Raw genomic sequence first — 24296 nt, 5'->3', positions numbered from 1 at the left:
ATGTTTCCTGTTTCTTAAGGTGGGATTGTATTGCTATAAACTTCCCTCTTAGAACTGCTTTTGCTGCATCCCATAGGTTTTGGGTCGTCGTGTCTCCATTGTCATTTGTTTCTAGGTATTTTTTAATTTCCTCTTTGATTTCTTCGGTTATCACTTCGTTATTAAGTAGTGTATTGTTTAGCCTCCATGTGTTTGTATTTTTTACAGCTCTTTTCCTGTAATTGATATCTAGTCTCATAGCATTGTGGTCAGAAAAGATACTTGATACAATTTCAATTTTCTTAAATTTACCAAGGCTTGATTTGTGACCGAAGATATGATCTATCCTGGAGAATGTTCCATGAGCACTTGAGAAAAATGTGTATTCTGTTGTTTTTGGATGGAATGTCCTATAAATATCAATTAAGTCCATCTTGTTTAATGTATCATTTAAAGCTTGTGTTTCCTTATTTATTTTCATTTTGGATGATCTGTCCATTGGTGAAAGTGGGGTGTTAAAGTCCCCTACTATGATTGTGTTACTGTCGATTTCTCCTTTTATGGCTGTTAGTATTTGCCTTATGTATTGAGGTGCTCCTATGTTGGGTGCATAAATATTTACAATTGTTATATCTTCTTCTTGGATCGATCCCTTGATCATTATGTAGTGTCCTTCTTTGTCTCTTCTAGTAGTCTTTATTTTAAAGTCTATTTTGTCTGATATGAGACTTGCTACTCCAGCTTTCTTTTGGTTTCCATTTGCATGGAATATCTGTTTCCATCCCCTTACTTTCAGTCTGTATGTGTCTCTAGGTCTGAAGTGGGTCTCTTGTAGACAGCATATATATGGGTCTTGTTTTTGTATCCATTCAGCCAATCTGTGTCTTTTGGTGGGAGCATTTAGTCCATTTACATTTAAGGTAATTATCAATATGTATGTTCCTATTCCCATTTCCTTAATTGTTTTGGGTTCGTTATTGTAGGTCTTTTCCTTCTGTTGTGTTTCTTGCCTAGAGAAGTTCCTTTAGCATTTGTTGTAAAGCTGGTTTGGTGGTGGTGAACTCTCTCAGCTTTTGCTTGTCTGTAAACGTTTTAATTTCTCCATCAAATCTGAATGAGATCCTTGCTGGGTAGAGTAATCTTGGTTGCAGGTTTTTCTCCTTCATCACTTTAATTATGTCCTGCCACTCCCTTCTGGCTTGTAGGGTTTCTGCTGAGAGATCAGCTGTTATCCTGACGGGGATTCCCTTGTGTGTTATTTGTTGTTTTTGCCTTGCTGCTTTTAATATGATTTCTTTGTGTTTAATTTTTGACAGTTTGATTAATATGTGTCTTGGCATATTTCTCCTTGGATTTATTCTGTATGGGACTCTCTGTGCCTCCTGGACTTGATTAACTATTTCCTTTCCCATATTAGGGAAGTTTTCAACTATAATCTCTTCAAATATTTTCTCAGTCCCTTTCTTTTTCTCTTCTTCTTCTGGAACCCCTATAATTCGAATGTTGGTGCGTTTAATGTTGTCCCAGAGGTCTCTGAGACTGTCCTCTGTTCTTTTCATTCTTTTTTCTTTATTTTGCTCTGCAGCAGTTATTTCCACTATTTTATCTTCCACCTCACTTATCCGTTCTTCTGCCTCAGTTATTCTGCTATTGATCCCATCTAGAGTATTTTTTATTTCATGTATTGTGTTTTTAATCGATGCTTGATTCATCTTTAGTTCTTCTAGGTCCTTGTTAACTGTTTCTTGCATTTTGTCTATTCTATTTCCAAGATTTTGGATCTGGGAAATAGAATCTTGGATCATCTTTACCATCATTATTCTGAATTCTTTTTCAGGTAGACTGCCTATTACCTTTTCATTTGTTAGGTCTGGTGGGTTTTTATCTTGCTCCTTCTCCTGCTGTGTGTTTTTCTGTCTTCTCATTTTGCTTATGTTACTGTGTTTGGGGTCTCATTTTTGCAGGCTGCAGGTTCGTAGTTCCCGTTGTTTTTGGTGTCTGTCCCCAGTGGCTAAGGTTGGTTTAGTGGGTTGTGTAGGCTTCCTGGTGGAGGGGACTAGTGCCTGTGTTCTGGTGGATGAGGCTGGATCTTGTCTTTCTGGTGGGCAGGTCCACGTCTGGTGGTGTGTTTTGGGGTGTCTGCGGACTTTTTATGATTTTAGGCCACCTCTCTGCTAATGGGTGGCGTTGTGTTCCTGTCTTGCTAGCTGTTTGGCATAGGGTGTCCAGCACTGTAGCTTGCTGGTCGTTGAGTGAAGCTGGGTGCTGGTGTTGAGATGGAGATCTCTGGAAGATTTTCGCCGTTTGATATTATGTGGAGCTGGGAGGTCTCTTGTGGACCAGTGTCCTGAAGTTGGCTCTCCCACCTCAGAGGCACAGCACTGACTCCTGGCTCCTCAATTTGCGATGATGTGTTGTCTATTCATGTATTCCACAGATGCAGGGTACATCAAGTTGATTGTGGAGCTTTAATCCGCTGCTTCTGAGGCTGCTGGGAGAGGTTTCCCTTTCTCTTCTTTGTTCTCACAGCTCCTGGGTCTCAGCTTTGGATTTGGCCCCGCCTCTGCGTGTAGGTCGCCGGAGGGCGTCTGTTCTTCGCTTAGACAGGACAGGGTTAAAGGAGCAGCCTCTTTGGGGACTCTGGCTCACTCAGGCCGGGCGGGAGAGAGGGGCACAGAGTGCGGGGCGAGCCTGCAGCGGCAGAGTTCGGCGTGACGTTGCACCAGCCCGAGGCGCGCCGTGCGTTCTCCTAGGGAAGCCGTCTCTGGATCCCGGGACCCCGGCAGTGGCGGGCTGCACAGGCTCCCGGAAGGGCGGCGTGGACAGTGTCCTGCGCTCGCACACAGGCTTCTTGGTGGCGGCAGCAGCAGCCCCAGCGTCCCACGCCCGTCACTGGGCTCCGCGCTTTCAGTCGTGACTCGCGCCCGTCTGTGGAGCCCCTTTAAGCAGCGCTCTTAATCCCCTCTCCTCGCGCACCAGGAAACCAAGAGGGAAGAAAAAGTCTCTTGCCTCTTCGGCAGCTCCAGAGTTTTCCCGGACTCCCTGCCGGCTAGCTGTGGCACATTAGCCCCCTTCAGGCTGAGTTCTCGCCGCCAGCCCCAGTCCTCTCTCTGCGCTCTGACCGAAGCCCGAGCCTCAGCTTCCAGCGCCGCCTGCCCTGGCGGGCGAGCAGACAAGCCTCTCGGGCTGGTGAGTGCCGCTCGGCACCGATCCTCTGTGCGGGAATCTCTCCGCTTTGCCCTACCCAGGTATGTGGGGAGTTTCTTGCCTTTTGGGAGGTCTGGGGTCTTCTGCCAGCATTCAGTAGGTGTTCTGTAGGAGTTGTTCCACGTGTAGCTGTATTTCTGGTGTATCCGTGGGGAGGAAGGTGATCTCCGCGTCTTACTCTTCCGCCATCTTCCTCCGGGTCCAAAAGATAGGTTTTTTAAACGTGGTATTGAGATAAGTGGATAGCATTACATCTCCAGCATCTAGTCTAGTAGGTGTTCAATAATTCTGTGATGAATGACTGAAGAAACATATGGTAAGTCCAGAGCCCAGACTTCTGGTTCCACTGGTGCTGCCTTGTGTGACCTTGGACAGAGAATTACATTTCCACTGAGTCTCAGATACCACGTAGGAAGAGGGTCTCCAACAAGATGGTCACTAAGTGTTCATCCACTTTAGACTTCTAATCCCTCAGGCAGGGAGGGCCCGTGCCTTCCTCCTGGGTACTTGGGCGGTGCCGCCAGTTGTTTTGTTTTTAATCTCAGAGGTTTTCAGGTAGTGCCAACAAATGCTAGGGCTAAGAGAGGCTCATGGCAAGCATTAAAAGCCACTTTATTTTTTAAGGAGGCTTACTATGGTTATTTGTAGTCGTTCAGATCAGGTCCCCTATTCAGTCTGGTGGCCTTTCCATGCAGTCAGTTGGGCTTCCAGCAGCCAGCTGGCTGGTTGGGGTCTTAGGGAGATGCAGCTGCAAACACTATCTGCATTGTCTCTGGAAAGGGTCTGAAGTGATGCCCACCCACCAGGTTCCAGAGCTAGGAGAAGGTTGGGCCAAATTTTGTGAGGGTATGGTTTCTGCTGCACAGAAATGAGATTCCTTTAATAAAAAGGAGGGAGGCTATTTTCCACTTAACCTTCATTCGTTCATTCAACAAACATGCCCACTATGCACCACTCGTTGCCAGGTGCCATGCTGGGCACAAGGAGGGAGATAGTGAGCAAAAGCCGCATGGTGCCCATTTTTCTGGAGCTTGTCTTCTCAACATCAGCGGTACTGATTTTTTGAGCCAGGTAACTCTTTGTTTGGGAGACTGCCCTATGCATCGTGGGGTGTTTAGCAGCATCCTTGTCCTCCACCCACTAGACGCCAACAGCAATTATGACACCCACAAATGTGTCCAGGCATTGCTAAATGTCCTGGAGGGGGTAGGGTGGCCAGAGTCACCCCCGGTTGAGAACCACTGGCCTAAAGGGAAGACAGACGAGACGGTGGCCAAAGAACGGCACAAGTGATGCATCATTTCAAAGGCAGTCGTGCGCTGAAGGGGTAGGAGCACAGTCATAAAGAAAGCAGTTCACAGAGTCAGACTGGATTTAAAACCAACTCTCTTGGCATGGACATATATACACACAAACGCTACCAAAGGTAAAATAGATAGCTAGTGGGAAGCAGCTGCATCGCACAGGGAGAGCAGGTCGTTGCTGTGTATCTACCTAGAGGGGTGAGATAGGGAGGGTGGGAGGGAGACGCAAGAGGCAGGGGATATGGGGATATATGGATACGTATAGCTGATTCACTTTTTTTTTTTTTTTTTTTGCAGTATGCGGGCCTCTCACTGTTGTGGCCTCTCCCGCTGCAGAGCACAGGCTCTGGACGCGCAGGCTCAGCAGCCATGGCTCACGGGCCCAGCCGCTCCGCAGCATGTGGGATCCTCCCGGACCGGGGCACGAACCCGTGTCTTCTGCATCGGCAGGCGGACTCTCAACCACTGCGCCACCAGGGAAGCCCTGATTCACTTTTTGATACAGCAGAAACTAACACACCATTGTAAAGCAATTATACTCCAATAAAGATGTTAAAAAAATTAACTCTCTCAAATTATTCTTTAGTAACTTTCCAGTTCTTCCATTATTGTTCGGGTTATTCTTCTGGATGTAGAAAATCATAATGGAATGCCAAGAGACTTTTTTCTTTTTTTTTATTTCAGCCTCAAAATGGCCTTTCCAGCCCAGGGTCCATCATGGCCACTGAGAAGTTATGGAAAACAGATGTGGCTGAGGCTTTAGATCTTAATGAAAAGCTGGTAGGTATACCCAGCATCAGTCCCCTCCTGTCCAAACCTGTGTGCCCTGCAGATAGTTTACACATCAACCTCACATACATGTTTAGTTGTTACAGTAGCTCCACGAGACCCATCTCCTATCCCAGCATGGGCTGGAAATTGCAGAGCCCAATTCCTTGGAAGACTGGGTAGTAAGAATGAATGTTTATATCTGTTGTCATTCCCCGCCCCCCACCAGTTCTCAAAATGGCATAGTGTAAATGGATGCGGGGGAAAATGAAAGTCATACTAAAAGCCCCAAATGCACTCATTTGCAAAGCATGTGTTTCTTCTCTGCAACTGCAGAAAATGAATGAAACAGAATTAGATGTTTGCCTCCTCAAAGTGGCCACCAGCGGTCTTGGGCCAGGCCTCTTACCTGTGAAACGCTTTCTCGTAGTACTTGGATATGAGCAAAACCCTCGGGACTATGATGAACATCAAAGGTATGTCAGGTCACGTGTCCATGAAACACCTCTCCCCAAAAGAGAGGGAGAGAGTCCACCAGCTTCGACAAAGAGACCTGTACCTGGTGTTTGATAAGATCACCCTACTCAAGAACCAGCTGCAGAGAAAAGAAGAGCTTTTGAGACGATACGAGAAGGACATTGAACAGCTCAAGTATGGCCCGTGTCCCTGGCAAAAGGCCCAGGCCTCCATTCTCCAGGCTAAACCTCGGGGCAGCTGCAGACCCGTAGGGACCAGGACAAGAGGACAGAGGCCTGGGTGTGGAGGGGGGAGGCGGGATGGTGACTCAGGGCCTGATGGACCCAAGTCTCTGGGCAAGAAAGCAGCAGTTAAAGTACCCTACTGTTAAGGAATAAGGTGCACCTTTTATAAATGTGTCTGATGTTTCACCATGTGTGTGCTTTTCATAATTCCATCCTATTTTCAGTGGTATCCGTTCCCCCACCCTCTCTGGGAAATTGGGAGGGGCTGGTAGCATAACCGTTGCCCCCTTCATGCTGCACGTCCACAGCCAATGGGCTATTTATTCTGCCCTCTAGTCCCCACATCTTCAGCCTTCCCCCCACTTGTAAGGAAACCGCGAAGCCAGGCATATATGGAAGTGTTCTGAGGATCTCCCAGGTCGGGAGCATTGGTGGTGAGTGAGAAAGCTGAGGAGAAAAGAGACTTTGTCTCTCCCGTGTGCTCAGGCAGAGCAAAGTGTCGGTTCAGATGTACCAGTCACAGGTGGCAAAGCTGAACGACGACATCTCCAAAGAGGCCGAAGAAAAGGCGCTGCTGAACGAGGCCCTGGCGCACATGGAAGAGCGGCTGCACCAGGAGAAGAGGGTCACCAGGGCGATCAGGCAGCAGAAGGTGAGAGGTCCCTGCTCGGAGCAGAGCCTCTGAGGCTGCCCCTCAGCTCCCTTTAGAAACAGCCAACTGAGGTCCCAGTGGGATCCAGGCAGCACAGAATGCCTTCGCTCATTGCAAAGGAAGGTGGCAGAATATCTTTAGCGTTACGCAGACTTAGGTTTAGACTCTTGTTCTGCCACTTACTGTGTGACTTCAGGCAGCTTTTTTTTTTTTTAACATCTTTATTGGAGTATAATTGCTTTACAGTGTGGTGTTCGTTTCTGCTGTATAACAAAGTGAATCAGCTATATGCATACGTATATCCTCACATCCCTCCCTCTTGTGTCTCCCTCCCACCCTCCTTATCCCACCCTTCTAGATGGTCGCAAAGCATTGAGCTGATCTCCCTGTTCCATGCGGCTGCTTCCCACTAGCTATCTGTTTTACATTCGGTAGTGTATATATGTCCATGCCACTCTCTCACTTCGTCCCAGCTTACCCTTCCCCCTCCCCATGTCCTCAAGTCCATGCTCTACATCTGTGTCTTTATTCCTGGCATGCCCCTAGGTTCATCAGAACATTTTTTTTTTTAGATTCCATATATATGTGTCAGCTTAACCTCTCTGAGACTCATAGTCTAGCTTGCCTCTATGTTTTTAAACTTTCTTTTTTTTTAATTTAATTTTTATTTTATATTGGAGTATAGTTGATTTACAGTGTTGTGTTAGTTTCAGGTGTACAGCAAAGTGATTCAGTTATACATACACATATATCTATTCTTTTTCAGATTCTTTTCCCATATAAGTTATTACAGAATATTGAGTAGAGTTCCCTGTGCTATACAGTAGGTCCTTGTTGATTACATATTTTATATATAATAGTGTGTATATGTTAATCCCAAACTCCTAATTTATCCCTCCCCACCACATTTCCACTTTGGTAACCATAACTTTGTTTTCAAAGCCTGTGAGTCTGTTTCTGTTTTATAAATAAGCACATTTGTATCATGTTTTTTAGATTCCACATATAAGTGATATCATATGATACTTGTCTTTGTCTGACTTACTTCACATAGTATGATAGTCTCTGGGTCCATCCATGTTGCTGCAAATGGCATTACTTCATTCTTTTTTTACGGCTGAGTAGTATTCCACTGTATATTTGTACCACATCTTCTTTATCCACTCCTCCATCAACATTTAGGCTGCTTCCATGTCCTGGCTGTTGTGAACAGTGCTTTCTGAGACTCATAGTCTAGCTCGTCTGTATTTTTTTAACTTTTGATAATTCGTGTATTTTATCTTGTTCTTTCTATCCAGATAACTCTTTTTTCTACCAGTTGTATTGAGACATAATTGACACACAGCACTGTACTGAGCTTAAGGGTGTCCAGCATCATGATCTGACTTCCCTGCCTCCTGCAATGATGACCACAATCAGTTGAGTGAACAGCCCGAGTGTTTTTAAAGGCAGCGATTCTGATTTTCATTGCTCTGCCAGGTGCCAGGGATACACCGAGGAAGAAGCTCTCTGAGAATAAAGATTTGGGTTTGCTCTTCTGAGTAGCCAGAATAGTACTCCAGTCTTTCTGACTTGGGGCTGTGTATTTGTACACGCATCCTTGCATGTATGTGTGTACATGTGAGTATGTGCTGTGGGTTGGCATGTGTGTGTATTTGTATGTGTGTGTTTGTTGCCTGCATGAGCTCTAAGGAGGCCAAGGTCATAGAAGGGTGCCCTTCTCCTCAACCAGGAGGTGATGGTCAGATAGTTCCTTGCAGAAGCCTGCCCTCCATCCTGCGAACCTTCCAGGCAATAAGTTTCCAGACAGCAGGCTCTCTGGCTTAGAGCCCCAGAAATGAAAAGTGGCTGTCCTGCTCTGAGGGAGCCTGGGTGCGGTGTTTCCAGTGCTCACTGCTGTGAATTAAACATCACAGGCCTTAGTCTCTGTGTGACATGGGGCTGCCTCAGGCAGAGGACAGTTTCCTTTCACACCAAGCAATGCCAGGGAGAGCTGGGCCAGTGACAGAGTTGTGACTTTCCCTTTGATGTGCCCTCTGGAGAGCTTACCCCTCCCCGAAGTGCCCACCCCCGCCCCCAGGGCTTGGCAGACTAGGTCCCAAAGCAGAGACACCAGACCACAGAATGGGACAGAGAAGGGCCCAAAAAAAAGCCATTGTCATGTACTGAAAACCTGAGGATTTACATAATGAGGTTTCACATGCATTATTCCTGGGCTGCCTCATTCACACACAACGCAAGGGACGTGCCAGCCTGTTTGGCGCTGGACATCCCTCAGCCGAGAAGGGTCTGAAATGGCCAAGTTGAACCTGTGTCAGGGTCCCCAGAAGAGCTACAGCTAGTAGCTTTCAAATTCGTGGAATTCACAACTGGGGGAAAGACTTACCAAGGGGCAGGCACCTGCTCCACACCACACATGCTTCATCTCTCCCATCAACCCGCAAGGGATTCTGGCAAGTGTCGTCCCCTTAGAGAGAGGGGAAAGCTGAGTTGACAGAGGGTACCGTTCCCTGGCTACTAAGTGGCAGAAACAGGATTTCCTCCCCACCTGCTGCCCTCCCCCGCCCAGGTTCACTTTTCCACACCCCTTCCTTCTGTGTCTCCCTTACCAGGGTGGCCCCCTTGGATACCTCGCACCATTGCTCCTGGGGGTTTCACTCCAGGACTCAGGTTTGCATTTCAGGCTTGTTGTTAATATGTTGTCAGAAATCCCTGTTTGTCAGGAAGAAAACAATAATACATTTTAAGTTTTGCTGGATCCTAAAGGGCACTTGTGTACATCTGTCTTGGTATCCGTTCCTTCCAGGGAGTATATCTTCGTTGTCTTTAAGCAGAAATTAACAGAAAGTAGAATTCCTCTTTTCTAAGTTTTACACTTAGTATTTTCACAAGGAGCCTTAGTTTTTTAGCCTCCTGTATAAAACTTTGAAACTCTTCACCCGTTCACAGAGGTTGCACGGTTGAAGCACTGAGATGAAATTACACATCTTATGCTTCAGAATTGCCCCCCCCAAAAAAAATGGAGTTTGTAGTTTTAATGTTTGACCATCTCTTCACCAAGCAGACCTTTCAAGAATCAAAAGCCCTATTTCCACATTAATATCTCTGGCTGTGAGAATGAGACTTGGTATAAGATGCTGGGCCTTCACAGCGAACTGGGCCTGTGGCTCTGTCCATGTGGCAGAGGGACGGGAACCGCGGCCCAGGCCGTGCTCACTCGAATCCACATCCCACATCACTCGAGAAGCCGGCAGTGTCTCTCAGAGTTCAGAGGCCAGATTTGGAGTCAAACAAATAGGGGTCAAGCCCCACCGCTGCCCCGAATGACCCTGAGTAAGTGGCTTGACCTCTGTATCGCAGGTTCCTCTACAAAAGCAACCAAAACTGTTAGCAAGGGGCCTCCTCCGTGGGGCAGTGTGAGGGTTAAATGGCAAAATGCCTGCAGTGCCTGACACATCGCAAGCCCCGTTTCTAAGGGGGAAGAATAGGCAGCTCATGGATGGGTGGGGATTCCTCTATTTCTTTCAGGGAGCTTCCTGCCAGCTGACGCCTTCCCCGGTCCTCCCAAAGCCGCCAGCTCTTATGGGACACGCTCTTCTCTTTGGTGAATACGACTAGGGCCACGGCCAAGAAAGGACCCAGATACCTTTTGTGAATGGGCTAAGGCTGGGATTTTCAAGAGGAAATTTTTAAATGCACAGAAGTTGCCACTTGGGAAGCACGCAAGCCCTTTCTTAGGGCTTGAAGTGTAAGAAAGGCTGAAGGGCACAGGCTGCTTCTGGCAGGAGAAGCCGCTCAGCTCTCCTGCCAATCAAATCTCCAGCCAATGAAGTCCTGTCTAGGGGGCATGACCACCGCTTTGTCTTGTGGTCTCAGCCAGGAAAACCCCCTAACCTTCCCTCTGCTTAATTAGCTCACATCCCTCTTCTTTAAGATGAGAATAAAAATGGCACCTAGCTCGTAGCCTTCCCAATGGGAGCTTGTATACAAAACCCTTAGTACATAGGACCACAAAGCATACACGCTCTCCTACCATCGTCATTATCCTCACTATTCTATTTAACTCACTGTCTTCCAAGATTTCCTTGGGCCCAGGTATTCTCAAGATTCTGGCTTCCTCCTTGCACTTGTGTGTTTTGTTTGTTTGTTTGTTTGTTTTTGCGGTACGCAGGCCTCTCACTGTTGTGGCCTCTCCCGCTGCGGAGCACAGGCTCCGGACGCGCAGGCTCAGCGGCCATGGCTCACGGGCCCAGCCGCTCTGCGGTATGTGGCATCTTCCCGGACCGGGGCATGAACCCGGGTCCCCTGCATCGGCAGGTGGACTCTCAACCACTGCGCCACCAGGGAAGACCGAACTGTATACTTTCAAATGGTTAAGATGGTAAATGTTATGTATATTTTACCATAATTAAAAATTAAAAATGTTAATTATTTGGGGAAAAAATGCCGTTGGGGACTTTATAATGGATGGCTCAGTCTGTTAGCACTGGACTTACCATTCAATCTCAATATCGTTAAAAACAGGATGACCAGACATTATGTGCTCACTGTGTGATGCAGGATGGATCACACAGTACCGCCTGTGAAGGCGACTGGACAACAAAAAGACTTTGATCTCCTCAGACCTCTAGATCTAACTATTTGTTTACAGGAAACATGGGGAAAAGAGGAACAAGTTAACTGAAACCAAGAAGAAGTGATCAGCCAAATCCAGTATGTGAATGTTCTACAGGACAAAAGACCCAGTTTCTACAACAAATCAGTGGCTGGGGGATAAAAAAGGTCAGGGGCGGGGTGTTGCTGTTACAGAATTAAAGACATTTCAGAGACATAACAACCAAGTGTAATGTGTGGACATTGTCTGGATCCTGATTCTAACAAACCAACAGTAAAAAAGATATCTCTGAGAGAATCAAGGAAATGTGAGCATGGACTGAATATTAGATGATATTCAGGAATGATAATAAGTATTTTTAGCTGTGATCATGTCAAGGCGGGGATAATGTAAAGGAAAAAATAGTCCTTTCAGTTAGGATGTCTTTATGGGTGAAATGACACAACTTGCTTTAAATTAACCTAGAAAACAACTCAAAAAGGAAGAAAAAAGAATGAAAGAACACTGGGAAAATGTTGAAGCTGGATGATGAATACATGGAGTTAATCGCAGGCTTTTCTAGTTTTGTGTGTGTTTCCAAAATCCCAGAATAAAAAACAATTTTTATGTAGGCAATCTCAAAGGAACATACAGACACACACACAAACAGAGTGAGCTACAACCAAAGCATAAGCAAATGAGGAAGCCATTTGCCTTTAGTAAGTGCAGGAAAAGGGAGATTAAGCCTTGGGCCTTGAAAAATGAGCTAACCAAGTCTAAGATGCCTGTATTAAGCTGGCACCCTCAAAGATGCTCCACACCCTGGCAAGAGGAGGGCTTAAAAACTTTTTTTTTCTGGACTTTCAGAAAGGGGAGCCTATGAAAACCTGTAGTTTTCAATGTGGCTCTGGAGGGGAAAACTAATAATGGCCACAATACTGATGATGATGATGATCACCCTGAAGGTTTGTAACCACGTGGGTCTGGGGCTCAAGTTTATACTCCATGTATTCAGTGGGAAAACTCCCAAGTTGAGGAAATAAATGTCAGTGTTCAGAGGTTATTAGCATCCCTGGCATCCAGCTGAAACAAACAAAAAACACTTCGGAGAGCAAAGCAGCCAGGAATCAGACCCCTCAGGATTCCCACAGATTAAGTTCAATGAAGAATGAGATCACAGTCAAATTACTAAACATCCAAGCAATAAGTCAGTATGAGCCAGAGTAAGCAGACACAACAAACAAGACATTGAGACACCACCCCACTGCCACTCCCACCCAAAGATTTCAGATGTTAGAATTATCAGATAACAGATTCTAAAATCACTATGTGTTCAATATTTGTTTAAAGAAGGCTTTTAAAATGAGCAAGGAATGAGACTATCAAAAATGGCCAGGCATTTGTCCTCAGGAGTTTGTGGGAGCACAGGAGAGCTATTTGACCCCTGTACATTTGGCTCTTCCATTCTGGTGGGAAAAACAGATTTCTTTACAGAATCAAATTATGCTGGCAATAAAAATTCAAGTGCTTCCAGGAGCCCGAGAGGAAATATGATCAGTGCATTGGGCAGGCAGAACATAGGCTGTATCTAAAGAGGGAGCCTCTTCTCAGCCCCAGCAGATTGTTGATCTATATACAAGAAGAGAGTCCAGGTATTGCCAGATATTCCCATTTTCCCAAAAAAAGGCATAAATCCAGATGTCAATGATCTGTACATGTTGGCTACTGTGGTAGACATCTGGTTTTTGTCACCTAATAGCAATTGACCTCTCTTCTAAAATATTATGATGTTATGATCCCCCTTTGGGGACAACACCTTTCTCCTAGTCTCAGTCCAGTTTCTCAGAGATGGTGTTGATTCCACCTCTGGCTGCAGGGCTGGGCATGTGGCTCAAGCTCAGCCAATCAGAGCAGTCTCCTGGGCCACAATAATTGGCTCAGGAATGGGCTTTTGACCCACCCAGAGAAAATGAGAAGCAGTGAGGCCATTGGGGGAAGCTTAAGAAAAAGACTCTTATCCTTCCCTATGGAATTCAAAGCTGAGAAGATGTAAGGGCTGGAGCTTCGGCTGCCTTTTTGTGACCATTATAGAGAGATTCTGTCTAAGGTTGGATCCACATGGTTCAAAGAATCCCTGAGAGCTGGAGAGAGGTCAAGGCCTCATGATATCATCTGAGCCTGAACCCAGAGGTTCCCTCTAGACTTTTCATTTTTGGTAACCAGTGAATTTGCATTCATGCTGAAGACAATTTGAATAGGTTTCTCTGTCACTCCACAGAAAGAGGCCTCTCCCTTCAGCAATTAATTAAAAGTCTTTTAACACGCTGGGAAAGCCAGACAAACATATCTGAGGGCTGACCATGGACCTTCAGTCTGCGGTCTCAGCACCTGGCCCCCCCTCTCCTTCTTACCCTAGCTTCTCTGATGACTCATCTTCTGGCCTCCATTCCCACTGCTCCTGCCTTGGACCATCCTCTTCTCTCCCTGCTCTGCCTCCGGAAATCCTACTCATCCTTCAGAACTCAAGTCAAATGGGTCCTTTTTTCTTAGTGCTTTTCCTGACAACCCCACCCTAAGCCCTACCCGAGGCAGAAGAAGATACCTCTCCCTCCATCCCCAGGCCCCTCTGACCCCCCCACCGATGAACACTCAGCCCTTCTGCTGAGGATCCTAATTACGCAGCCACGTTCCTGTCTCCCCTGCTTCTTGACCGTGATCCAAATTCAGACCCAGATTAGAAGGGATGATATTTGAGGCTTAAGTTTCAAAAAACAATCAGTTCTTAGGAGAAGTCAGAAAACATGGTGAAAGATGAGAATTTGGGTCAGGGATTCGAAAGAAAAGAACAGTTGTTCCGGGGAAAAGAGAGGGTCTATGTGGAGTGCAGTGAGGAAGGAGGAAACACTGGACATATTTAGACCAAACGAAATGATTCAGAGGAAACCTGAGAAGAAATGTCTAGAGAGGCATGAGGTTGATCTGACTGGAAAGGAATATAAAAATTGTGTGACGGGAATGACCCAAAACAACAACGACAAAATGCCCAAAATAGGTGCACTGTTCACATGAGAAAAGAATACGGACAGCAGCAAGACGCTGAGAAACCTCCAGAAAACAAGAGAGAAGGTGACAAAGGATGAGGTCATTTCAAACCAGATAAACTGGGAGGCTTTCTATGAATTGAAAGGGGTTTTTCAAAAGCTAGGGCTCATGTTGGCTTGCCCCTGATGGAAACTCAGGGCACCGAGGCCTTCTGGAATTTTCTGTTCAACAGACAGACACAGGGAGGGTCCCAGGAGGCCAGGCAGTGGCTAGATGTACCAAAAGAACTACCATGGGTCAAAGGACAAAACAAGCAAGGTGTCAGTTTATGAGCCACCCCAGGGAAGCACTGTCTCGCTTTTTACTTCTAAGGACCATGGGACCTTGTCCACAGTTCCCATGCCACCTACCCTGGGACCAAGTCTTTCTTCATGTGATAAAATACCTAAGCCGGAGAGTATCCAATCACAGCGGTCTTTAACCTTTGTTGGGGACATACCTGGTTGAGGCTCTGAGCCCTCTTCCCAGAAAAATACACACAGCCTCAGACACAACAAAGTTTCCTTCCCGTTTAAGCAGCTTATACCCGCCCTGGGGCCCATCTCTTGAACAATATTTCCTAAACTCATTCACTTAATCAAAAAAACATTCATTGCGTGCCAGCTACCTGGTACCTGCCAGGAACTGCTGCCAGGTACTGCTCCGGGCACCAAGGATACAGGGATCCTCGCCTCATGGAGTGGACCTTCCAGTTTGTATCTGAGCCCTCAAATGATCAGAATGTCTGGCGAAGCGGCCCGGGAATTCAGAGATTCTGACATGGGGCCAGAATTAGGACCTGTCGTCCCAAAGAGCCCCAGCTCAAACACCCCTTCTGTAAGGAGAGAGGGGAGGAGTGTATTGAAAGCATGTGCTCTAACTGGGAAGCTCATAGCCTGCTGAGGGAGTGTAGAGGGTGCCTGCACTTTGGAAAAATGTTTGGCAGAATCTCATAAAGCCGGATGTATGTGTGACCCAGAAATTCTACTCCTAGATATATACCCAAGAGATATGTGCACATGTGCATACCAAAAGGCATACACAACGGCCCCCAAATATCCGTGGTGTTCACACCTCTGTGTCCCCTCCCCTTGAGAGTAGGCAGGACTGTACCTTATTTCTAATCAGTAGATGCTGCAAAGGTGATGGGCATGTCATTTCTGTGATTATGTTACAGAAGATTGTAACTTCCATCTTGCCTGGAGACTCTCTCTATGGACTCTCACTGGCTTTGATGAAGCAAGCCACCTTATGGAGAGGCCCACATGGCAAGAAACAGTGCAAGATCTCTGGCTAACAGCCAGCAAGGCGGTGAGGCCCTCAGACTAACAACCCTCAGGGAACTGTATCCTGCCAACCACCACATGAACTGGAAAGAGGATCCTTCCCCAGCTGAGCCTCAGATGAGACCCCAGCCCTGGCCACCTCCCTCATTGCAGCCTGGGAGAGACCCTGAGCAGAGAACCCAGCTAAGCAGTGCCCGGATTCGTGACCCACAGAAACTGTGACATAAGTGTGTGTTTTTGGGATCCGTTAAGTTTGCCATAATTTGTTCTGCAGGAATAGATAACAGAGTGTAATGCAATGCAGCAGTGAGAATGAATGAACCACAGCTACATCAGACAACGTGGTCGAACCTCACATAGTTGAGTGAAAGAAACCAGGCAGCAAATGGAATCTGTAAGATTCCATTTCCATGAAGTTCAAAACCAAGCAGAATTAATCTATGATTGGAAGTCAGACAAGCGGGAGGGGGTAACAAGAATGAGCACAGGGAGTCTTCTCGGAGGGGAGGGGGTGGGTGGTGATGTTCTGCTTCTTGTTCTGGGTTCTGGTTAGGGTGGGTGCATACACTTTGTGAAAATTCTTCAAGTGTACACTTATCAGTTGTGCTCTTTTCAAGATGTATATTATGTTTTGAAAACAAAACTTTACAAAAAAGAAAATATGCTGGAGTCCAACAGCTAGGGTTCGAATCTTGGACCTATCACTTACAAGATAACTTACAAGTAACTGGGCAAGTTACTTGACTTTTCTGAGCCCGCTTCTGTGAAATGGGTTGGGCCAAGAATTAAATAAAACAGTGCATGGCATAGCGGCTGGTACCTAACAAGCCTCAGTAAATATTAGCTAGTTTGGTTAACCTCATTCATAGTGGTTCATTGTTAATCCCCCCAAAAAAAGTACTGGAGGTTGATTTGCCTGGATGCCTGGAAGTCGAATATATGGAGTTGTCTTGCACATGCCATGCCACAGAGACCAGCTGGATTCTCAGAATCCCTCTAGCAGCGATCAGGGGAGCTCAGCCTGCCTCTGACACCCACACCCAGAAATGTCCCTGGGCAACAAGCAAGATGATATGCGAGTGTTCTGAGGTCAAGTTTGCTCTGGGTTGGGACTGAGACGATGCAAATCAAAGCTCTCCCCAGGATGGCTGTGATCGGGTTGAGATGGTGCTGTCCTCCCACATCATCAAGAAAGCAACAAAAACAAGCAAACAGACAGACAGCAACGCGGACATTCACAGAAGGAGTCTGTGGTATCGGGCACAGTTTACTACTTCACACATTTAACCCATTTGGTCTTTACAGTCAATGCTGTTATTACCTCCATTTTACAGGTGAGAGAAGTGAGGTACAGACAGAATAAAACAAACAAACAAACGAAACCAGGCCGATCAGAGGTGGGATCAGCACCCTTCATCTGCAGTTTTCAAACAGAACATACAGACTGACCTCCCTGGCGAAGCTTTTTTTCTGTTTTTTTGTTTGTTTATTTTAGAGAGAGTGGTTTTTTGGTTTTGTTTTAATTTTTTAAATTAATTAATTAATTAATTTTTGGCTGTGTTGGGTCTTCGTTTCTGTGCGAGGGCTTTCTCCAGGTGTGGCAAGCGGGGGTCACTCTTCATCGCGGTGCACAGGCCTCTCACTATCGCGGCTTCTCTTGTTGCAGAGCACAAGCTCCAGACGCGCAGGCTCAGTAGCTGTGGCTCACGGGACTAGTTGCTCCGCAGCATGTGGGATCCTCCAAGACAAGGGCTCGAACCCACGTCCCCTGCATTGGCAGGCAGATTCTCAACCACTGTGCCACCAGGGAAGCCCCCTGACAGATCTCTGATTTGCAAGAGATGAGCATCCCAACCAGCCTTGTCTCTATCTGAGAAAACACCTGGGTGACTTCTCATTTTCTGACAGGGGATGGGGGTGTGCATGGCCGCAGAAGGCCTCAGTGACCAGCTGTGATTCTGTGGTTTGAATTTATTTTTGTGAACCTGTGTGTGTGTTTGTGTGTATAAAAACCTGCATTTCCTTAGCCCATAGCGTCAGGTTATGAATGGACTGTGGAGCCTCCACTGGCGCTTTGCTCTCCCATCTGTCACCTACTCAACAGCTTAGCTACTTCCTGATCCTTGAGCACTCTTTCTCTCTTTTACTCTCCCTTTCTCCGGTTCCAGCTCTTTCCCTGGCTCTCTCTTACCCCTTAAAGGCTGGGCAAGCTCCCTACCTCTTCCAGGCAGGAGGCCAGCATTCATTTCTTGTTGGAATGCAGGGGACAACAAGCAGATCTGGGGAGGGGGCACAGTGGATGGGCTCTCCCAGTCAAGGACAGCCCAGGGAAGGCAACTGTGGCCCAATGAGATTTTATGGGGCAGAGGTCCTGCAGGAAAGAAGCCCAGTGGGTGGCAGGAGAGGTCCCTGGCAAGCCCCAGCTACCCCCTCCTGGCCTCAGCTCCCTCCCCCTCTTGCTGCAGGCACTGCCCAAACTTCAGGACAGCCGGAAGCCCAGATTGTTCAGGGCTGAGGGAAAGCAGGTGGTGAGCATGGGTGTCTCGTGGCTGTGACACCTGTCACCTGTGGTCCCCGGGGAAAATACCGTCCCATCACAGTCATCTAGATTCAAATCCTGTTCTGGCTGTGTCACCTTGGTCACATACCTCCATGTCTCTTGAGCCCTATTTTCCTGTTCCAGTGGGAGTGACGTGATAGAAATAACACCCGTCACGACACTTTTGGGCGCTTCTCTGCAGAGCTCCGAGGTCCAGGTGTTTCACACACACCTACTGCCCCAGGTTATGCTGAGGATTAAATGAGATGATCCACAGGAAGGACTGGGACAGTGCCCTGCGGGTGGAAAGCCCGGAGTTGACATCACACGCTCCAGTATTAGGAGGACAGCTGGGAATGACAAAGCTGGGACCTGGACCCAGGCCTTTCAGACACCAGCATCCTGATGTTGATGGAGATACAGTACAGCCTTGGTAGCCACCCAGAGCTCAAGAAGATTGATTGATTACAGGCATCACCAAGGAGCCCATATAAACTAGAAACCTCTTTTTTTTTTTGGCCATGCCTTGTGGTTTGCGGGATCTTAATTTCCCCACCAGGGATTGAACCCGGGCCATGGCAGTGAAAGCACCAAGTCCGAACCAGTGGACCGCCAGGGAATTCCCCAGGTGCAGTATTTTGAACACCCCACCATCGCAAAGGACAACTCTCACTCAGCCCAGGACATGCTATGATAAAGCCATGAGTTATTGGGGTATTTTGGTTTCTGTTTTTGAAATTTAAGTGGATGACATGGAACTGGGTTTTAAGACTTTCACACACCCTTTGAGATGACTGTGGCATCCTGTGGGGAGCGGCAGGATCCAATCAAGATTTGGCAATTTCTGCTCCAGTGAGCCTGAATGTCAGCTTTGTTCTGCGTTTAGTATTTCCTCATCGAGAGATGGACTAATGGCAACATATGCTCTCCCAAGCCTATCACGGGGCCAAGGGCGGCTCCGGCTCCAGGCTGGCCTGGATGGGCTCCGTAGGGTCTGGCTGGCAGTGAGCAGGGTTGCGCTCTGTGCTCATGTTGATGACACTGAAGACAAGCATGGAGCTGTGGGTGGGGCTGGGGAGGGCCAAGGCTACAGAAGCCTAGGTCCTGGGGTAAGGACAGTTCAGCTCAGCAGCTCAAGAGTAGGAGACAAGGCTGTGGGTGGGTGGCAAGGGCTGCCCCTGTTCATTTACTCATTCGTTCATTCAGGCACTGTTCTAGGTACTGGTGATACAGCAGTGAACAAAAGAGAAAAAAAAAAACCCTGCCCTCATGGAGCTTAAGTTGGGGGGCAGGGGGGAGTTGGGAGTGGGGAGACTGACAACAAATAAGAGAAGGAAACTAAATAAATAGCATGTTAGAGGAGTGGTAAGATGAAGGGAAGAGCAATAGAGTGAGGTGTTTGTTTTGTTATTCATGTTTTTTTGGGGGGGTGTCTTTTGTTTTGTTTTGTTTTTTTGGGTGGCATCATGGGGCTTGCAGGATCGACCAGGGATCGAACCGGGCAGTGAAAGCACCGAGTCCTAAACACTGGACCGCCAGGGAATTCCAAGACCCTTTTAAATAGGGTGATATTTGAGTAAAAATTTGAAGGAGCTGAAGGAGATCCCTGGGGGAAGTGCCAGGTAGGGAGAAGAAACAGTAACTGCAAAGGCCCTGAGGCAGAAATGTGCCTGGAGAGTTGAGCCTGACCCTCTCTGTTCCTCTGAAGTTACCACTCAGGGCCCTGGTCTCTGTGGTCACTCCTCATACATTCCTAAGGTCTTTCTGGTCGAAGGGAACTAACCCAGGCAGAACCTTCCAGGCTGACTGAGGGCCTGGAAGAGATTTCTAGGGACAAGTGCTGGGAGGGCTCTGCGATTCAACTGCAGGGTTGAAAAAGTCCTGAGGTTTTGCCAAGCTTTTAACAAATGCACAAGGAATTTGAAAGAACGCAACAAATTCATTCCTGGACCATGCTCCAGAGTTGCCTAATCAGAATCTCTGAGGTCTGTGCCAGGGAATGTGCATTTCTAAGAGCCTCTAAGCATGTGGGAGCATCTTTACCATATATTCCATCCCATATCGATTTCCATGATTTTTCTCTCTTATATCATCTTCTAATTGACTAGAGTGGAGTCTGCCATCTTTCATCTTTCTCAGATGAATATTTTGAGTTTGTCTTGGGGCACCTTGTCCGTCATTGCCTGCCAGGGAAATGAGGCATTCTGTAGGTAGTCAGCAGGTCTGTTCTGCTCCCAGACAGAAGGGGCTGATTTGAAAAAGGTGACATGGGGTGAGGGGAGATAGTTGGCATTTGCATGTCTTCTCCACACGCTCCATCCCCCCAGCCCCGTGCCCATGGGGAGTGCGGGGGGGGGGCGGTTTCTTAAGGATCTGATCCAGGTCAACACTGGGGCCACCGTCTGACCTTGTAGGGACTCAGGTGATGTTTGTAGAAGTAAAGAACACATGAATGAATAAACGCGAGTTTTGACAGGGAAGGACAGGAACAGTAAGGCTGTGGGCTTGTAAATACCCTTTCCCTAGCACGTGGGAGAATCTTCCATTCTTTCAGAAGTGTTCCTTCCACCCCACCCATCTCCCATCTCCACCCCCACCCCCAGAAGTGATGGTTCCCCCCAGCTTACTCTGTTTTCTCCTCCACAACAGAGAGAACTAGAGTTTCGGGTGGGACGGGGGGTACTAACCTCCAAGCTTCTCGTGGCTCAGCTCCATTACCCTCCCACGCCTGACCACCCCCTCCTCAACGCACCGAACCTAGAGCTAAGGTCAGTAGGAAGGATTCTTGAGTCTGCTCCTTCCCCGCTGTAAGACTTGGAGCTACTTCTGTGAACACTGAGCCTGTTTCTCCATCCTCTAGCGGGCAGGTCGGGGAGGGCTCGCAGCGCTGCAGCGGGCTGTAATTGGCCGGGTGCTCCCAGCGCACCTCCCCCTCATCCTTGGGCGCCGCGCACGCCATGCCCCTCCCCAGCTCGGCCGTCAGAATGGCGTTGCCGTGGCGACGTTTGTAAAAAGGCCGGGCGGGCGCGCGGGCTGCGGGCTGTCGCCTGGAGACTCCGCGGGAGGGCGGCAGAGCGGAGGTCAGGGCTCTCGGCGGAGGACGAGGCGTGGGCTTCTTCCTCTGGCCAGGTGAGAGCGGCGCGCGAGGAGGCGGCGGGAGGAAATCTGGGCCGGAGGAGGCCAGCCCTGCGAGGTCAAGGGCGTTGGGGTAGGCAGGGGACCCGGCACCAGCCGAGTCCGAACTCTCTGATCCAGGCTCGGGTCGCCAGGAGCACCCCAGAAAAGGTGCCCCAACACCAGCCATTCCTTCCTAAGTGCAGCCCCTACCTCGCCCCCCAAGGGAGGCGGCACGGGAGCTTTAAGCCTCTCCTGGGCACCAGCTCTTGGATGTCCTGTGGGTATAGCTGGGATTAAGAGAGGAACCCCTGTTTCCCCTGATTTATGGACAACACCCACCCAATGGTCAGAGACACACACACACACACACACCCGCCCCTTACCTGAACTCCCCTTCTTTAAGGAACTTTGAGGCCACTGTAAACCTCAAAAGAAAGTTTGTTCCTTTAGCCCAATTCTGAGCCATCCAAAGTGGTCGGGGGAACGCAGATGACTGAAGCCCTTTTGCTCTTTCCTGTGGCTGGTGCTCCATGGCGCTGAGTAAGAACGAATTCACAGAGCTCCACACATTCAAATTACTTTGACAGTGTTTTCACGCAAGGAAGTGATGCACAGGGCAAAATGAAGGTGGAGAAATATTGTCCAATCCAAAAGCTAAAGAGATAGAATTTAGGTTTTCCAAGGAGTCATCTAAGCTAGATACTGACAGGAAAAATGAAAGGTAGTTACTATCAAAGCTTCCTAGCCAGCTGGCTGTACTGACTTGCTTTGAGGTGTCCTTTGTATTTTCATTCACTCAGCAAGTGTTTCCCAAGCACCTACTATGTGTCAGGTTCTGCCCCCCGCCGCCCCCTACCCTGGAGAAGGGGTAATGCACAGAACTGGCAGGAACTGCAAAGGGTCTGACATTTGACCCTGTTTGAAAGTTAGTAAGTTAGCCTGCCCAGCTTATAGTTCCTGGCAGAAGACAAGAGACTCCTGGGCCAGAAACAAAGAACTTGATTACTCACAGCACAGCTGACATAAAAGGCAGCAGAGCTGCATATGCACTTTGGTTCCTGTTGCCCTGAAAGTCCATCGGGCTGGTGCAGAGCAGCCAGTGTGGATGCTGTGCGCACAGTGGGTCTGTGTCCCAGGTAAGGAACTCCAAACTCAGGAAACTGCAATCTTTGAAAGGGGCTGCTAGCAAACCTGCCCAACTTTTGCCCCAGAAGGAGCCGTTATCTTTATTAGAAACATTACCTCTATCCTCCCAGGCTGTTTGCCATACAAGCAGCCTCGGAAAGTGAGTGCAGGACAAAATCTTTCAATGCCTTTGCTCTGAAGATGGGTACAAACACAAAATACCCATGAAGAATCGCTTCTGAACAAAATGAACACAGTCCTGGTTTTCCAGGAACATATATGTTAGTGAAAGAGAAACCAACAGCAAGCATAACTAAAGAAAGGAACAAGAACATGTCAGAGAATGATAAGTACGAGGAAGGAAACACAGCAGGGGAAAACTAGCAGGGGAATAACATGACTGAGGGTGCCTTTAGCCAGAGTGGTCAGTCAGGTGGTTGCCCCGAGGGGGGACGTCTGAGCAGAGAGAAGACCCCAGCCTTGGGGACGTCTGGGGTGAGAGCTAAAAAACAAATATGCACATGATCCAAGTTTAAGTTTTAGATTAGTGGCGTTTCCTGTGGTTTTCCTGCAGAAGAGACATTTCTTGGAAGTTTCCATTTTAGCTTAATTAGACTTGAATGTGTTGCGTGCTAACATGGTCCTCTGCAATTGAAGATTAATAACTGAAGGCAACAGAGCATGGTTCTTTGGGAAGAGGAAATGTCTTTTCCCCTGTATACATGACAGCGAACTTAATCAAATGTATTTCTCATTATCTGAAAGCATCAATATTTGTGGGACATCCACAGGCCTCAAAGTTTACAAATATAAACTATGCTGCTTATTTTTATTTCTCTTACCCCCAGGTAGGGTCTCGTCTTCCTTTCAGAGGATAGAATGCTGGTTTCAAGGACTTTCTTTTATTACATGTCCCAAGTGTCAGCAGACAGTGCAATTACCCCACCCCTACTCTGCCCCACCAGCAGCAATGGAGGTTTGTACACTGGTTACATGCAAAGGCCCAGAGTTGTCACACACTTACTATTGTGTGACCTTAACTTCTCTGAGTCTCAGTTTCCTCATTTGTAAAGCGGGACAATATTGACACCTGCCTCGCAGGGTGGTTCTGAGGATGAAAAGAGGCCATGTGTGTAAAAGGATAGCCCAGTGCCTGGCACTTAGTAGGGATTCAGTGATGGAATGATGATGGAGATATTGATGGAAAGCAGAGCCAGACCGGAGACCCTCTACGGTCAGACCTAGATGATTTTTGTTTTTATCCACAGTCTAACGACTTCACACTTCAGTGACGTTTCAGTTGAAAAGAGACTTTGGGGACTTTCTTGGTGGCTCAGCGGTTAAGAATCTGCCTGCCAATGCAGGGGACACGGGTTCGAGCCCTGGTCCAGGAAGATCCCACATGCCTCGGAGCAACTAAGCCAGTGCACCACAACTACTGAGCCTGCACTCTAGAGCCTGCGAGCCACAACTAGGGCTCGTGTGCCGCAACTACTGAGCCCACGTGCTCCAACTACTGAAGCCTGCACACCTAGAGCCCATGCTCCACAACAGGAGAAGCCACCGCAGTGAGAAGCCTGCGCACTGTGAGGAAGAGTAGCCTCCGCTCGCCGCAACTAGAGAAAGCCCACATGCAGCAACGAAGACCCAACACAGCCAAAAAAAAAAAGGAAAAAAAAGAAAAGAGACTATCTTTGACATGGCACTGAGATGGATCAGAATTCAAATATCATGTGAATTATCATCAACATCTTGGAACCAGCTGAAGTCACTGACATTTTTATGTTTTAAAACACATGTATATATGGGCTTCCCTGGTGGCACAGTGGTTGAGAGTCCACCTGCCGATGCAGGGGACACAGGTTCGTGCCCTGGTCTGGGAGGATCCCACATGCCGCGGAGCGGCTGTGCCCGTAAGCCATGGCCTCTGAGCCTGTGCATCC

At 47.8% G+C, this 24296-nt stretch overlaps 1 protein-coding gene and 1 pseudogene across 3 annotated transcripts in view; both read left to right on the top strand.

The window, feature by feature from the left end:
• Positions 1-24296, top strand: part of LOC308620080 (centrosomal protein of 78 kDa-like) — a 319042-nt pseudogene that overhangs the window by 113854 nt on the left and 180892 nt on the right. The gene's annotated exons all lie outside the window — the stretch shown is intronic.
• LOC308621099 (forkhead-associated domain-containing protein 1-like) lies at positions 3013-6145 on the top strand. 2 transcript variants are annotated; one of them, XM_081241276.1, is made up of 3 exons: positions 3013-3227; positions 4788-5270; positions 5689-6145. In XM_081241276.1, the coding sequence occupies exons 2-3, from the start codon at positions 5208-5210 to the stop codon at positions 6103-6105; spliced, it is 480 nt and encodes a 159-aa protein (XP_081097402.1). In that variant the 5' UTR covers positions 3013-3227; positions 4788-5207; the 3' UTR covers positions 6106-6145. The 2 variants fall into 2 exon arrangements, with proteins under 2 accessions (XP_081097402.1, XP_081097403.1); XM_081241277.1 differs by lacking the exon at positions 3013-3227 and having other exon boundaries at positions 4710-5270.

This window comes from Mesoplodon bidens (assembly GCF_964165515.1).
Source record: "Mesoplodon bidens genome assembly, chromosome: 7".
Classification (NCBI taxonomy): Eukaryota; Metazoa; Chordata; class Mammalia; order Artiodactyla; family Ziphiidae; genus Mesoplodon; species Mesoplodon bidens.
The sequence above is the reverse complement of the archived record's forward strand: the minus strand, read 5'-3'. Positions and strand labels throughout refer to the sequence as shown.